The 16,166-nt window shown below is 38.2% G+C and overlaps 1 protein-coding gene across 3 annotated transcripts in view; it reads left to right on the forward strand.

Annotated features, from left to right (window-relative positions):
• LOC127391571 (septin-2) overlaps positions 1-16,166 on the forward strand; it is a 35,821-nt gene extending 19,655 nt beyond the window's left edge. For 2 of the 3 annotated variants that reach the window (XM_051634466.1, XM_051634464.1), the window contains exons 10-13: positions 651-734; positions 1,278-1,335; positions 8,214-8,307; positions 15,373-16,166. In XM_051634466.1, coding sequence (XP_051490426.1) covers positions 651-734; positions 1,278-1,335; positions 8,214-8,282 — 211 coding nt within the window. In that variant the 3' untranslated portion in view covers positions 8,283-8,307; positions 15,373-16,166. The remainder of the gene's footprint in view (positions 1-650; positions 735-1,277; positions 1,336-8,213; positions 8,308-15,372) is intronic. The other variant, XM_051634465.1, reaches the window with a different exon arrangement.

The raw sequence follows: 16,166 nt of genomic DNA on the forward strand, positions 1-16,166 counted from the left end.
ATGTTACACATGATACTCCACCCCTTTATGATTTTAGCTGATAAAGATTTTCTGCTTGGGTAGATTTTAAGGGATTATTTTTTCTGACATCCCACTATTGCTGGAAGTTGAATTCTGTTTATTTCTGATGTCCGTCTCTCCTGGGCAGGGATTGCCCTCTGCTGGGCATTCGGAGCAAGCTTTTTTTTCTTTTTTTTTTTTCTTTTTTTACTAACAGCTGATGTTGCCTAGCAATTTTAAATCGTGAGCCAAGGAGCTCCACCTAGTTCTCAGTTACAAATTATACTTAACAGCACCCAAGAGTCAAAAAATACTTCAGAAATCAAAGTATCTTTCTGAATAACTGTCTGCACAGGTTTCTTAACACTGCACAGACTGCAGTGCAATTCCTATAAAGTAATTAGTGAACAAGAAAAGTGCAGCATGCTTTGGGTCTTTGAAGAATATTGATGGGAGGGCACTTAAGTACGAGTTAGAAACCAGTAACATGAAAGCAGTGTCCTGGCTAGCTTTATGGCAGGCTTGGTCTGTAAGGATTGTTTTTCCAGTAAATACACCCATTACCTAAAACAAAAATAGAAGATAAAAGGGTGTTTTCCTTTCCTTTGACAAGAAGGACAGTGTGTTCAATAGCCCTTTGCATGTTCTAGAACACACATGCAGGACCTGCAGGAGGTGACCCAGGATTTGCACTACGAGAACTTCCGTTCGGAGAGGCTAAAACGAACTGGCAAGTAAGTGTGTGTTGTGCACCTTTGGTCTCTGCTGCTAAATCTGTTCTTTCTTCAAGAGGAGAAATATGTAGCAAAATACTTTGCTTACAAACAGCTGCTCTTGGTTTTGTATGTGTTCTGCATCTGCCTGCGCTTTATCATTTTTGCTAGCAACTTATTCTAGTCCCCACTTTTGCTCTGTAGGTATTCAGACAAGCATTTTGATCTTAAAGAAGAAAGGAAACAGCCCACACGGGTTTTTAATGGTTATTTTTTGTACCATGTATAGATAATGGAGGGAATAACTTTAATTAGAGTAAATGGCAAAAAAAATCCCCATAGCAGTGAAGAAATCAAATTCTAAGAAATGGAGAGTGAATAGCAGGATTCTGAGAGGTAAAGATGGTGTTTTATAAAAGGGAAGCATGGTTTTAAGCATGTCTTAATTTTCCCTGTGTGGAAGCCTGTAGACTTTTTTTTTTAATTGTTGTATTAGCTGAAATTTGAGGTTGAAATTGGAGGTTTTACTTCTGTATCTTATCAATGCATTCTTTTGTTCAATAGGCCTGTAGAAGAAGAAGTGGTAGACAAGGATAGAATCCTTCAGCAGAAAGAGGCTGAGGTAAGAGGGAGCTTCTAAAACTGTTGCTCTTTAATATAACATGCTATGTTCCAATTTCAGTATTCTATATCAGCTCCTGCCCACAGATTGTAAAATGGGAGTTGTGAGAAATTACAGACCTAATCTGAACATACAAGTTGCCAATACAAAGTGTTTTGTTTACAGTCTGTTTTGTAGTATGGATGGTAGGTAGCATGTGGACTCTTGGTTGTAGGCAGGGTATTTATCACTTCCAGTTTGTATGCCAATTTTTCATAGGGGTAGTTGCTATTTTCTAGGTAATGAAATCAATTTGTTAGTGATATGTGCTGCTTTAAACTTGATGTGTTGGAGTAGACTCATAGTCTAATGTAATTTCAGATGTGTATGGCTTAATGGAAATGTGTCGCCAGTAAATTTCTTCTTATGTCATGGGGTAGAAAAAGGTGCTGAGTCTTAAACATCCCATTACATAATTAATGTACATGTTTTGCATCTTAATCTTTATTTGCAGCAAAATTAATAGTATTTTGTTGTACCAGTCAATTTATGGATTTGGCATTTTCAGTGTCTGATTTCTTACTGTGCTGTCAAGTTATCAGTAGGCCTTTCAACTTAGAATTTTTAGGCTGAAGTTCTAAAGATTTGGTGATCTTTAGCCTAGTATTTAAATGCAAGTAGTACATTGCCAGTAGTACATTGCCAGTGCTTAGGAGTGCTTGCATTGTGAAAATTTAAGACCCGCTGCCAGTTAGATGGTGTTTTTTCTGTTTGTCCTTCTTTTATCCAATTCAGCTTGTATCCAAGTCCCTAAATGCAGGAAGGCATGATTTAAAGAATCAACACATATATGCAGTGATTTGGACTAAAATTAAAAAAACTACTAAAAGCAGGTTTGTGTGGCAAAAGATTCAGGCTCCCCTACATGGAAATCTTTGAAATACAGTTAATTCAGTCTGTGCATTTCCTTTTTCCTGTATAGCATCCATATTTAAAAATAGTTAACCCTGGTTAGCTATTGGCTAACCCTGGCAGAATAGCAGAAAAATTTTCTATAAGGAAATGCAGAAGCAGCTGATTAACACCATAACTAGTAGTTAATAATATGAATTCCTGGTGATTAAATGAGCTGCATCTTTACCACTTGATAACTTGATTTCAGCAACATAAGCTTGTTGCCCATGCACTTATGAGAGTGGAACTTCTGCAAGTCTTCTGTACACAAATGAACTGCCTCCCATGTACTGATGTGTCTGCAAAACAGCAGCAGACCATCAGCTGATAGCCAGGAATGCTCCATGCTTTGAAAACATCAAGAACATTGCTTGAGAATGTGTTGTGTGTTTTTCTTTTTTTCTTAATGCTTCCAAGATTCATACAGACTTGGAGAGTATAGGAATTGTACAAGTCTACTAGTTAAGTAGAAACTTGAGTATCCTTGTAGAACTATTTGTCTTAAGGCTTATGTCTGAAAAAATTGTCCCATAACCATTTCCTGTGGAAACTCTTCGTATGGCTGGTGCACTATTATATACTCATCTATTCTGACCATTCTTGTGTGAGTGTGTATGTAGTATTTATATATGCATGTAATACATCTTTTTATATTATTTGGCTAAAGGGATGAAATATTGAATTTCTCGGAGAACAGTCTCCTGAAAGTTTCCCCTGGGAGTAATCATCTCTGAATAATTGCTGCTGAAGTTGCAGAGGATTAGGTTAGAACTTGAAAAAACAAATAGATTTTTAACTTCTTCGTTCTATTGTCCCAGAGAGATCAAGAAGCTTTGCTGAATCTTCTGTAGATAAGCCAGTATGAAATCCCTTCATCTCTATATCATCCCTAAGGTTCAGACTGAGAAAAGTATGGGGAGGAAAGAGGCACAGAGGAAATAGGCTTGCATTCCATGGCCTTTGCAGAGAAAACAAATACCCATTTCCCCTCCTGTTTTGCATTCCCATCACTAACGGTGCTTGAAGTTCTATTTACAGTTTTGTGAGGTTTATATAACCTTGGAAGGAATGAATGCTTGGGCTAGTGCCAGGATCATCTTTAGCAAGGCATCACTTTTGCTAAATGATCTTTTATTATCCCAAAGGATGTGGTTGCCAGTTCAGCTTATCTGTCATTTTGGAGTTATTGCTCAGTCTGGTTGTGCATTTTGTTCATTTGCAAGTGATGACCTGTTTTTCTGAGCTGAGAAGTGAAACTAAGAATAAAGGTATTCATGTTCCTTACTGCAAATATGCTGCAGTTCAGACTTTTTGACTGTGTGGACCCAAACTTAAAGTTTGTAGCATTGTCCCATGCTCTTCCTACTCTGAAAGTATTTCATAATAAAAACCTTTCAAAGTTCTGAGAGTCAGTATTTCCAGAAAAATGTTAAGACCATGATTACACAAAACAGCAAGGAACAAACTTCCTCTAATTTTCCCAGTGAGCTACCCTGAGGCTCTGGGCAAATCCCTGTGCTGGAGTTGGTCAGCAGTTGGCTGAATGTAGTAGAATTAGTTGCAATGTTGAAATTGTTTTCTCTCTGTCCTTCAGCTTTCTGAATATGTTTAACCCTCTCTCAGATGAGCTGAATAACTCTGGCTTAGTATGGGAGTTGGGGGGCACATCCCACACTGGGGGGCTGCCAGGCTGGCTCCAGCAGCAGCCCTGTGGGTGGGCGAGGAGGTGATGAACTCTTGTGTGTAGGTTGCCTGCTATTGGAGCTACTTGTGTATTTTCTTAAAAGCTGAAAACTTTTATATGGAGAGACCACATCACCGCTGATTAAGGCCTGCAGACCTGAGAGAAATAAAAACAGCTCAAAGGTTTGACTTGGCTTGTGCTGTTGCCCTAGTGCAGGGGGAAGGAGCCATGCTTTATGCAGAATGCTTCAGCATTCCTCTATGAAGGGATGTAGCCTTAGTCCTGAGAGAACATCATGAGGAGAAAACCCTTAGTAAGCAATTAGCAATGGGAATCCCTTGAGAGCTGGAATGAAGAACAATTTTTTTTTTCAGTAGTTGCTTTGTTTGTTCTTTTAAGTTGTTGTTTGATGGAAAGGTGCTTGCTGCTCATGTAGTGCGATGGCTGTGGCCACAGTGTTATATTGCCAATGTGTCCCATGAAAGACATTTATCTCAATGGTAGCCCCTTTTCCAATATAGTAACTTTGTCAGGAGTGTTTTTCTTGTCTTCAGTTAACAAGTTTAGTTGTATTCTTTGGTATTAAAGTATTTTGAACAAACAGGAACTGTCATGGAAACATCCTGATGTATTAGAAAATCCACTGTCTACAATTTTCCATCTTGCCCTGTTCTTTCAGCCCCTTCCCTTATGAACTTTGCTATGTAAAGGGCAGAAATAATCATACTTGCTGTGGGGAGGGAAAGTGTGTCAGTAGGAAGTAGATGTTAGTTTTTTAACATTTCCTGTGATATCTGTAGGGCTGTTACTGAAAAGCCACTCACTTTGTTCAGACAGGAGTACTACTTGGTGTTTTGGGCAACACTTAGTACAGATGAAACCTTGTTGGTCAAACAAGGCTGCATATTGGTGGTTTCTGTTAATGATGTGGAAGCCACTAGGAAGTTGCATGATTCAGTTTTAACTCTGTAACCTTAACTCCCATTTCCTTGTTTCCTTTCTGTGTTCTGCAGTAGTTACATGCAGTCACTATTCTGTAGTTACATGATAGTTTGAAGAAAATTTTAGTCCTGACATAACAAGTAAACTCAGCAGACTTCATACCAAGGTTAAGTTCACTCTTTTGATTGTTGTTACCTGGGAGTTCACAGGAATTGTTTGTTTTATCAGATTTCCAAACACTGTCTCCCAGTTTCCTTTTTATCATGTGCATGGACCCTATCCTGTCATGTTGTACAGCCCTTTCTTTAGGGGATGAATACAAGTTCCCTGCAGAATATATTAATGCTGCTCTTAACAGTGGGAGGGTTTACTGCTGAGCAAGATGAAAGTCATGGTATGCCCTCGATGCTTGCAGTCCCCAACAGCAAAGGGAACAGAAATGACATGAATGTCAGCCTTTTGTGTGATCTTGTACATTTACCTTTGCTGAGAGGAAAAATTGTTTCTATGTGGTAGGCCTAGTAAGGTGAAGACACACAAGTTGTTACTAGCTTGTCTTGTAATGTGTAGGACTGTTTCTTGTGTCCTGTGCTCTACTTGAGAGGAATTGTGATAGAGACTGTATTCTCAGTACAATACAGCTTGACTCCTTTTTTTAGTTTTAATTTTACAGTTGAACTGAGCGGATTCTTACTTGTGCAAATTATTTTCTCTCCCAAGATACTTAAGTGTGTTCTCTCCAAGTTCAGTTATTACTTCTCACTTCTAGCCCTGTGGTTAAGCAGCCAGGTTTCAGAGTGTCCTTACTCATAGGTTGCCTGCTAAGAATACTGTTAAAAAACAGTTGTTAGTTTCCTTAAAGCTCTTGAGAAGCCACAGTTTTGCAGCAGAAAGCCACCATTCTGGATTGTTTGCATATCTAATGCCCAACAAAAACCGAAACAAAATGCTGATGCAGCCCAAGATTCAGTGAAGAAGATAGGTGTGCTTGAGTAGCTTTTGTATTTTTCTTTTTGCCAACTTTCCTTATGAAAAGGAAACTTCAATGATGGTTCTACCTATTAATGGCCTGTTGGGAGCTAACATCAGGGTGCCTAGTTTCTCAGGCTTTTTGCTTAAAAGTTTTTCAATAGAATTGTGCTAAACTAGCTTCAGAAGCTTGCTGTTGTTTAGCTAACGGATGAGACTATCAATCTACCAGTAGATCTCAAAAATGCCATAGGAAAATGGAAAAGGAAAGTCTTTTTACAAGTTTGATGTTAGAGCGGAGCAGGTCTCTAGTGCTTTTGTCCTACCTTACATTTGAGTCACAGGCAGCATCTGATTTCTTTTGTGTGGGCATATTTTTATCAATTAAGGTTAAGAAAATTCAAGACTTGACAGTGTGTATGAGTTTTAAAATACAGTGTTGGCTAATAGCAGGATGCTGTGTTAGAGCAATCGCCGTAATACATATGCAGCAGCATCTTCCCCTGTGATTACTGGATGATTTCTATTTTGGGAATGTTTCATGGCTCAGCTTGGAGTGCTCTTGGGAAAGCTCAAGTAGGCAAGCTTCCAAAAAGCTACTTTTGTTCTCATGGTAAATCTGCAGAGAGGCAATTCAAAAGACCAGGTGTCTTACATTTTTACAAGTTGGTCTTTGAAAACTCTTGTATTAGACCATAGAATCAATGCAACTCTCATTTCTGTGACTTTCTGGTGATTGTTGTTTTTTTTTTTCTCCTTCCTGCAACATTATGCCATCTTTTTTATCAGAGGCTTTTTAAGCATTTAGCAGAAGGCTGTAGATGGGTATATAATAATAATTTCAAACGTAGCTGTATCTCACACTGTTCCTGTGTGAATCTCCTTTTGCCAGAGTGTATGTGTCTGTGCTGCAGTTACAGGAACCTGAATTGCCCTCTGCTGAGCCCTGTGGTGCTGCAGCAAGAGGGTAGGTACCTGTACATAAATCAGCTAGTTTTAGGCAAGCTCTGTTACCTCTGGCTCTGCTGCAAGCTCTGCATTTCAGTTTCTTACTCTTCCCCAAATCTTTATCTGAGGCCAGGCAAAACAAAGGGATCTAGGCATTTGCAGTTCATTTTTCCCTGTTCTGTGATGTTTGTTTCTGCTTTTTATTCATTTATTTTAAAAAAGCAAACAACACCACATACATGGTTAAGAATTTATCACAGATCCTCTTGTATTGGTTCTGATGGAGTAAGTAATACCTCAGTAGCTCATGTAGTTGACTGGATGAAAAATGCAGTATACTTGTTTGAATGCAGCAGTGCTGCTTGAGTTGAAGAGTTTCTCCTCCTATCCCTGAAAATGAGTGGAAGCAATTCCCTAACTACTTTTTCCTGAAGAGGAAAAAAGCTGGGTATATTAAATCCTACACAATTATTCTTAGAATAATGAAAACTTGCTATACAAGCTTCAGATTATTACATGATCTCCAGCTTGAGGTGGACTCATTTTATACAATGTGCTTGGAAATTACAGCCTATTTCTTTTCCAGTTTGTAAGACAGGTCACTTGCAATTGTGTATGTGGAGATTCCTCACCTCCATCTGGAAGGAAATACTTTGTTATTTGTAAACCAAATTAGAAGTATTTGCATATACATTTTGAAAATCCATAGTTTTTTTTTTGTTCTTCCTTAGAAACATTTATTTAAATTAATGCAAATTTTTGGAGGGGAACATAAGTTATATGTAACTGGCCTTTTGTGAGATGGAAATTAGTTTGTGTCATAAGCAAATGCCTTTAAGAAAACAGTTGTTTTCAGGAACGGCTATTGTTTAGATGTAAAGGTATTGGTGCTTAATATGTTTAGTCTCTCTTTCCAGATTTTGTAAACATATTTTTTCTGTTTTGCTTTTGAAGGAGGTTTTTAAATTCTGTCTTCACTTTTGGCTGTTAAACTGCAAATTTAATCACAGCATCTGGTTAGCCACAAGATGAGTGTTCATACATGACACTGTGCTTTGAGCACTTCTGTCAGAGCAAAGCTGCTTCAGCTCACTCGAGCAGTGCATCTCTGTAGGCACATAAAGGGCATGTTTTCTTTATTGTAGATTGAATAGTAACTAATGATTCTGCTGGCTTCCAAAGATTTGGATTTTATTGCTTATTTGTGAAATTTAGGTGCAATACATTAAAGAATCTGAGACGGGAAAAACAAAAGTATTCAATTGTGAATTAATGTAACACTTCCAACTTATAAAGAGATAAATTGGATCTGTGTTCTGCAGTAGAATAAAAGGATTTAAAGCTACCTAGATTTTTGATTCCTCATGAAATTGTTTTAAACATGTGAGTGTTTGTCTTACAGCTGCGCCGCATGCAGGAGATGATTGCACAGATGCAAGCCCAAATGAGGATGAAGCCTGGTGATGATTAAGATGCCTCACATCTGGGTGCATCAGGTATGACTTTTCTCACTTGTTTACTCCTTACATAAGAATTTCACAATGATTATTTTTAATTTTGGACTTGGTTTCAGAGTATTTAGAGAGAAAATTGAGTGATGTTTTAGGTAGACTAGAAAAAAAGATCTATACAGATGTCACCTTTCCAGCTGTTTTTAAGACCTGTAAATGCTTATCTTCAGTGCTTTGGGTTTGGATCATCTGGATTTGTTTCTGTTAGCAAAAGCTGCATAGGAAATTAATTGGACTATATATAAACAAATGTTGGGGTGTTTTGGGGTATGTAGGCTGCTGAGTTTGTTTGGCAGGTTTTTTTGAAGAACCGAACAAAATTTTAAACAAACTGGTTATGTGTACTGAAAACAGTTGCCCCATGTCCTGTACCAAATATTAGGTGGGATCAGAGTGAAGAAAAAAGTTCTTGTAGCAATTATTCATACTTTCTTCAGAATGCACGTATTCTGGCCTAATTTTGCTTTTAAATGCAATAATAAAAAAGTAGAAGGATATGAGGAGTCTTGTTGCTTAATATTTCAGTTTAATACTCTAGTTGTGATTGCTGGTCTTCTGGAATGTAAAGCTTGAATAAAATGGATTATATTATCCCTTATGACCTTGTGGCAGCTGCCAACATTCCAAGCCTAAAATAAGGAGATTTTTTTGTTGCCTTTATTTGAACCTTCAGTCTTCCTGTTTATATTAAGAAGAAAAAAAAAGAAAAATGTCTTCTAAGGAATAAACTTGTTCACTGGATTCCTGTTTAAGCAGATGTTGATGGTTTTATTGGTATGTGCACTGTGATCTTTGAGTGAAGTAGTTAAGGGGAAAGAATAATGCAAACTCAGGTTTCTTCCTGTCACAATTTCAAGTCTTGCAGATAGGAGTCTTTAGATCATGTCTTCCAACTTCCATGCTAAGATATATTTTCTTGGAGTTGGAAATCTAAATACTGAGGATAATTCTGTGGCCAACCCAGCAGTGTATGTGATAGCAGTCTCTGACAAAATGCTCTCACTTCCCAAGCCATGAGATGGTTTAAATATTTAAATATTTATGAGGCTGTTTACATATTTCAGTTTGAACTGGAGTCCCAAGTTTTCATGGTGACTTTGTTATCATTTGGCCAAACTTTGACCACTTGAGGAAACAACTGCTTGATGCAGGAAACCTTAGGTAGTGTAAATTACTATTATTGCTTTTTTGAGGGGGAAAAAAAAAAATATTAAAAAATTGCTTGGTTCTTTCTGTGACTTACAAATCATATTTAATCATAGCATCCTTTAAACTGATACTCAGGAAGAAAAAAATCACCCTAAATCCATCAGGCTTTGTCCATAGCTGTTGCACGCAGAGCACAGGGATGGCAAATGATTCAGATCTATTCAGAGCTCTTTCTTCAGTTCCTAGATACTGGATTTGCTGTGAAATCAGTGTCTGAGGGCTAATAAGATGCAGTATTCCCACTGATGGTTAGCCATTGATGGCACCAGAATTCCCTGTGTTTCACAGCTTCTGGCAATACTGGATATGGTATTCATAAACACAAACTGGAGCATAGTTTGTCCCAGTCTGAACTTGCAGCCATGGATACGTAAATAAACAGAATTCTGAGCAGGCTTATGTATCTCCAGTCAAAATGGTATTTTGTAGCTACCTTACATTGCTAATCTGGAATACATCTTGTACCACTAAATGTGTTAAGCAGGAGAGCTGTGCAGATTTAAGTAAGCATCCATGTGATCTTGTGGTTTAGTTTGAACTAACTCTTCAGAAAGTTAGTTGGTCTTGAAATATCAAACATGAACAAATGTACCTAGAATTTGAATGAGATCTTCATATGTGAAGATCCTGCTGTTTCTTTGGATTCTGTTAAATGTGTTTCTGCTACCCTTGAGATATTGATTGATAGGCTTTTAGCATAATATTTTGGCTAATATGCCCAATCAGAACTGCAGTGGCAGAACCAGAGTGTTGCGTGATTCTGTCAGCAGTTGAAGTGAATCCTCACCTAGAACTTAGCCTTAGGGAAGTTTATCTCATGCATGTTAGTTGACTTTGCATTTTAGGAGGAATGAGGGTTTCAACCTCCAGCATTCCCAGCAGATGTATTTGCTGTATTTTGTTGAACTCACTATTTCCAGAGAAACTAGGAAACTTGTAATTAACACAGGAGTTAACAGAACCAAATTGCCAACAAATTTAAATATACTTGATACCAATCTTTTTGTTCTGTCACAGGTTATCTTGAGCATCTCTCAGGTTCTAGTTTTACAAGAACTTTGAGGGGTCAGCTCCTTCCTTTGCACGCTTATCTTTGTGCAGAGAAAATATGTAACTTCATAAATAATTTATGTAAAAATCCACATTTATACACTTTTTATTCTGGATTAATACTTATTCAAAAGCCCCTTAAAATATTTTCAGCTTCATAAAGCACAGATTTGAAGGTATTTTTGGAAAAAGAGAAGTATGTTGTAAATACCTCTCCAGATAAGAGCTGGAGAATAAACAGTAGAATAATGCTGTGTGGTAATACCAAATACATGAAATACCCACTTCTAGTTTCAAGTGTATTTTGGAGTGTGGAGAAGATTGCTGAATGTTTTGGGGGTTTCTGGAAAGAGTCTGGCGTTTCATAATGATTAAGAACTCAAATCCTTGCCAGAAATACTGAAAAGTCTGTATGACTATAAAGGGCAACACAAATGGGATGACTGGAAGGTCTGGTTTGCCTGATCCCTTTTGAATCTTTAAAATTTTATGGAAGGAGGGAAGGAAGAATTTGCTTCAAGCAGTTTTTTTTACTTTCAAGTAAAGAGGAGCATAAGCAGAGTGACAAAGGCAAAGATTATACACAAGGAAAAGTTTCCAAAGAGAATGGGCAGATTGCTTGCTGTGGAGAAGCAGAAAACTGAAGACGAATGAAGAAAGAGCAGTGGTGGAGACTGGGTTAGAAGTAGGAAAGGGAGATGATTTTGGAAACAGTAGTGACCAGTGTGCCAGCTGTGGTTTTTGACAAAAGTCTGTGAGTACAGACTTACTCTTTGTGGTGGTGGTGTTTGAGTTTTGAGAGCAGCCCTAGCAAAGGTGTTGACCTATGCTTTGTCTGCTCTAAACATTTCATAACTTTTGTGTAACAATTGTGCATGTGGAGGTGTTGGTAGCAGGCCATGTGCAGCATGGCAAAGCATTCAAGACAAGCTTGATTTTTTTTCAGATTTTTTTCTAAAATGCAAGACACTGCCATAAAATGTAGAAACTTATTATATTTGACAATTCAAATGAAGACTGCAGAGGAAGGAGATAGAGGAGGTGGAATAAATTAGAACAGATTTAGTTTTATTTGGATACTCCTGATACAAAATGCTTTTGAACTAAGCCTGCAGTAATTCCAACAGCATATTTACTAGTTTCTCAACTTGTCCATCACAGATACCAACTATTATGAAAAGCTGGCATTATTTTTTCGAGTGGGATGGTTATTGATGGGTGTTTCTTCCCTTTCGTTCTCTGTTTCTTAGACTGTAGCTTTTTGGGATCCGTTTTCTTCTTGCTATTCTTATAAATCTGGATTGTCTGTCTTCCACTCAGCTTCAGGATCACACTGAGACAAATCAGGAGCAGAAGCCAGGCTGTGGAAAACAAATACAGCCAGCTGGAAATGCAGTTATGGTTAGGTAAATGTGTTCAGAAAAAAACCCCAAGCATCTCCCACTTAAAATATCTGTAGGATGTTGAAAATTCTTTTTGTATAGCTCATGATTTCCACAAGTATTTTTAAGTGTCCTGAGTTCACTAACACTGTTCTGATTCTTGATAAGAACCATACTGGAGGAACCAAACAGCTAGTTCTTTCTACCAGTGAATTGACATCATTTAATAGAACAACACAAAGCATTGTCATAGCAACCAGCTTTCTGAAATGGTGTTGCTGAATGCTGAATTGATCTGATGAGAAGTGTCATTTGAGGAAGTAAAGATCATATTGTAGTTTTTGGCAGCTGAAATTGAGAGCTTAGGGAATGTGAAGCTTGAGCAAATGTCTCATTTGGAACAACTGCCTGGCACTGCCAGTGGATGTTTCTCTGAGTAGAAAATGAACGAGAAGAGCGCCATCGTTCTCCAGCTCCTTTCAGCTCTTCTAACTGTGGAGTTGTTCAGCAAAATGCATTGATGGGCTGGCACAGGCTTCATTTCCCTTAGGGAGTAGATTTCTGATAGAAATTGTCATTTTTTCCCTCGGCTGCTGTACAGCTGCAGTGCTGAACTCCTGTGGCTCCATAGGACCTTGGAGTTAACTTGTATAGAAGGATCTTAGTAGGATCCTCAAGAGCCACCTTGTAGCTGGTGCTGACCTGCCTTTTATGTATAATGTGGAGAGAGCCAGATGACAGAGTCATGTTATGGCTTTTAATCCTTCATGTATAGAACAAGAACACTTTCATTTGAATTTGTTCATCTAAAAATATCTTTCATCTCCCTGTTAGTACATATTGTTCTCAGTTGATGAAACAGTTGTGTTCCTAAATTGTAAGTAGAACATAGTAAAACTTGATATTGTACTTAGATTGTGACCTTGGCTGTTCCGCAGCATCTCTGGACTTTGACAGAAAATAAGTTGTGCGACTCTTCCCAATAGGAAAAAGGCAACACTTTGTTCAAGTGGTAATCTGCAAAGTGTTGTACAGAAGAAAATATGTAATATGTTAATATGAAAAGCAAGTCTAAAGTATTAGGTCTGTAAACCTCCTGTACCTAAATATTGTCTGATGTTTGACTCTTTAAGAATCTTGCTTGTGCTAAAGCCTGGCAGGGTGTCATGGGGGACCTGGAAATGCTTCAGGCCACCTTTTGCTAAAGGAACATTTTCAGGGGTACATTTCTTATAGTTCTAGACCTTGGAGCTTGGTATGTATAGTGGATACTATGGACATACTAATTTAACTCAACCATTGGAAAGCAATTTAAAGGCCAGTTTTGTATGTTAGTGTATACTTGGCTGTTGCCAAGTGTTGCTACAGACCAGCAAAAGGAAAGGCAACAAACTTGAAGCAGCAAAGTTAACAGAAGATGATTTCGGTATCAGAAACCTATGATATTAGGGATGTGAATGACAAAATTAGTCAAAACTAACTAACAACAGGACATTGGTGTCATCCAGTACTGATCCATTTCTCAAACCTCTTGCTAATGATTGGACACTCAGAGGGCTGTAGCTGCAACATAAAATGGGTGCTATTTGAAGAAAAGGGATTTAGGTCAGTGAGAAAATATAACTGCTTATAAAACAAATTTCTCTCATCAGGAATTCAGAAGTGTACATGGAGAGGTGTCAAGTTGCCCTGCATTATAGTGGTGTTCTGGGAAGCAGCTGAAGGGGAGGTAAACCCATCCCTTCCCAAGGCTTTTGAAACCTTTAAAAATGTTCGATTCTGAGCTGTCTGACCATGTACATCAGGATGCAGGCATGTGTAGTGCTAGTTAAGGTACTTACAGGGCAAACTTTTATTTTAATGGCATACTGGAGAAATGTCTTTAATAATGGTATGAATTCACATTACAGATGAAGGCTTTTATTAAAGCTAGGAATTGGTGAAAGGGGCATGGGGGGCTGTAAGGTTAGTCTAGTAAAACTGGAGTTTACATCTGTAAAGAACAGTATCAACCTAAAGTATCATAAAATACTGTCTCATAAGACTAGGAAGAAAGAGCAGTGAAATGAATCCACACTGCAAATGCTCAAACATAATTTGCCCAAGTATGTTCTGTGAGCAGGTAAAATGTGGGTATCATGTTGCTAATGCTGGTAACATCAGTGCACAGCTGTGCTTATAACCCCAGCCTTCGTGTTTATTGGAAATTCCAGTCTTTTTGTGAGCTTGAAACTTCAGTTACAGTCTGCTCTTGGTGTCTTCTCTAACAGACTAGAGTTAGGCAGGAAATGGCACATTTAGTTTCTCTTTCATACTTGAAGCAGCAGTGCATCACAAAAGGTTAATTTTGAATTTGAATATTGAATTTGGTTAGCACTGTATGGACTCTGCATTTATAACTAGTGCTGGTTTGCTTGTTCTGGTCGTTATGGGAAGTTGGCCTCCTTAAAATGTTAAGTAATTGTGTATTGAACAGAATTCCCACTGTGAGAATGGCAGAGAGCAAAGGACCCTGTTGTCAGCTTTTCCTTGCTCCTTATCCCAACTGTAGTCAGCAAGTATAATCTTGATGAATGCTGCACTGTACTAATGAGTTGACACAACAATGTTTCCCAGGTTAATTCTTTTTACCATCCAGATGAATGTTTAGATGAAGCTATTTTTTACTTTTGGGAATGCGTATTTTTGGGACTGGAGAACTTGAGGTGTCTCCCAAGTTTTAAATCTGACACAGCTCCTTAAGCAGGGCCCAGTTTTCAGGGAAAGCTGGAATTCTACTTACTTTGTAGTAGCATTTTCAGCTGGCAAGTAGCTACAGAGACATCCAAAATTGGTAATTATTTTTGAAATTACAGGTGGGTCCCTTTTTTCAGCCACATGGATACTGCTGTATAAATGCTCAAAAAAAATCTGTTTGCTTTCCTGTTTCATGTAAGCAGTGTCGTAAGAGTTGTTTGTGCATGACATCAGACTTGCTGCTTACTTTTAGCCCTATATAGAGAACAGGGAATTTAGAGAAGTGGTTTTCATTTTCCTCACCAGAAGCAGCACTTCAGATAAGAGGCTGGCTGACGCTGGTTTCTTGTGTGCATTCCTGTGGAGATGAGCTGTAAGACAGTGCTTGTATTCTTGCAGACGGAGCAGGGTGTGAGTGCTTAAGAAAGCATGTAACTAAAAATAGATTCTCATTTATGTGCTCTTATGAGACATTTGTAATAAATATTTGGGGCCAAACTGCATCTGACTTGGCTGTTGTAGTTTGCTGCGGGTCCCTGTGATGCAGTAACTGAAATGCCCCGTTCCCTGGATCACGCTGCTCTGCTCAGAGGGCCTCAGGCTGCCCCAAACGCTCTGACAGTACTGAGAGTTTGTCTTTTCTAATGCTTTTTGTTCTCCACTTCTGTTCCAGCAGTGTACAGTTCTCTAAGTGGATGGGTGCTCTGTTTTCTTTGACCGAAGGGTAACGTTCAAAGGCAAAGGCTGGATGCCACAGACCGAGACCTGCGTTAAAACACACGCACAGTCTGAAGATCGTGTTGTGAACCGGCTTGTTTTATCTATTCAATGTTAATCAAGTTATGTTGTATCTTTTTTATTCTTTTGGTGACACTGTCTTCATACTTATATATCTGGTTTTATTATCCTTCCTATACCTTTTTATACCAGAACTGGTACAGTTTGGCCTAGTTGTTGTGATGGGTTTAAGGAGTTAATTGTGGTCTGGTTGTTCTGAACAGTTTCGTGATTAATACTAAAAGAATTTGTGGCCTGTTTACAGTAAACTTGTGTGTGTTTGCACAGTATCAAAACTTTCACTTGCCATTTTAAGTCATTGTGCATTGTATCAGTTTTTCATAACTTTCTCTGTGCTTTGGTTACTTTTGAAGCTTCATCTCTGGTGACTTATGTTTGTGTGATGGAGGGGAAAATGTATGTGGCACCAATGATTCACCAGTGATGTAAAGAAGCTGACTTTTCTAAATCATCGTGCCTTAACACACCATAAACACTGCATGCCAGCAACTTCTGTGGATGCCTCTGAAGATTTGTCTTCAGGCCTCAAATATTGATTGCAAGAATTTCTGTCACAGGCATTTTTATCTGTCAGCTGAGCGATGGCATGTACTGAATTTTTTTATATACCATAACACTAATTTTCATTTAAGTTTTGTAATAAATTGTACAAATGTGGAAAATGTTGAA

The sequence above is a fragment of the Apus apus genome, chromosome 16, assembly GCF_020740795.1.
Source record: "Apus apus isolate bApuApu2 chromosome 16, bApuApu2.pri.cur, whole genome shotgun sequence".
Taxonomy (NCBI): domain Eukaryota; kingdom Metazoa; phylum Chordata; class Aves; order Apodiformes; family Apodidae; genus Apus; species Apus apus.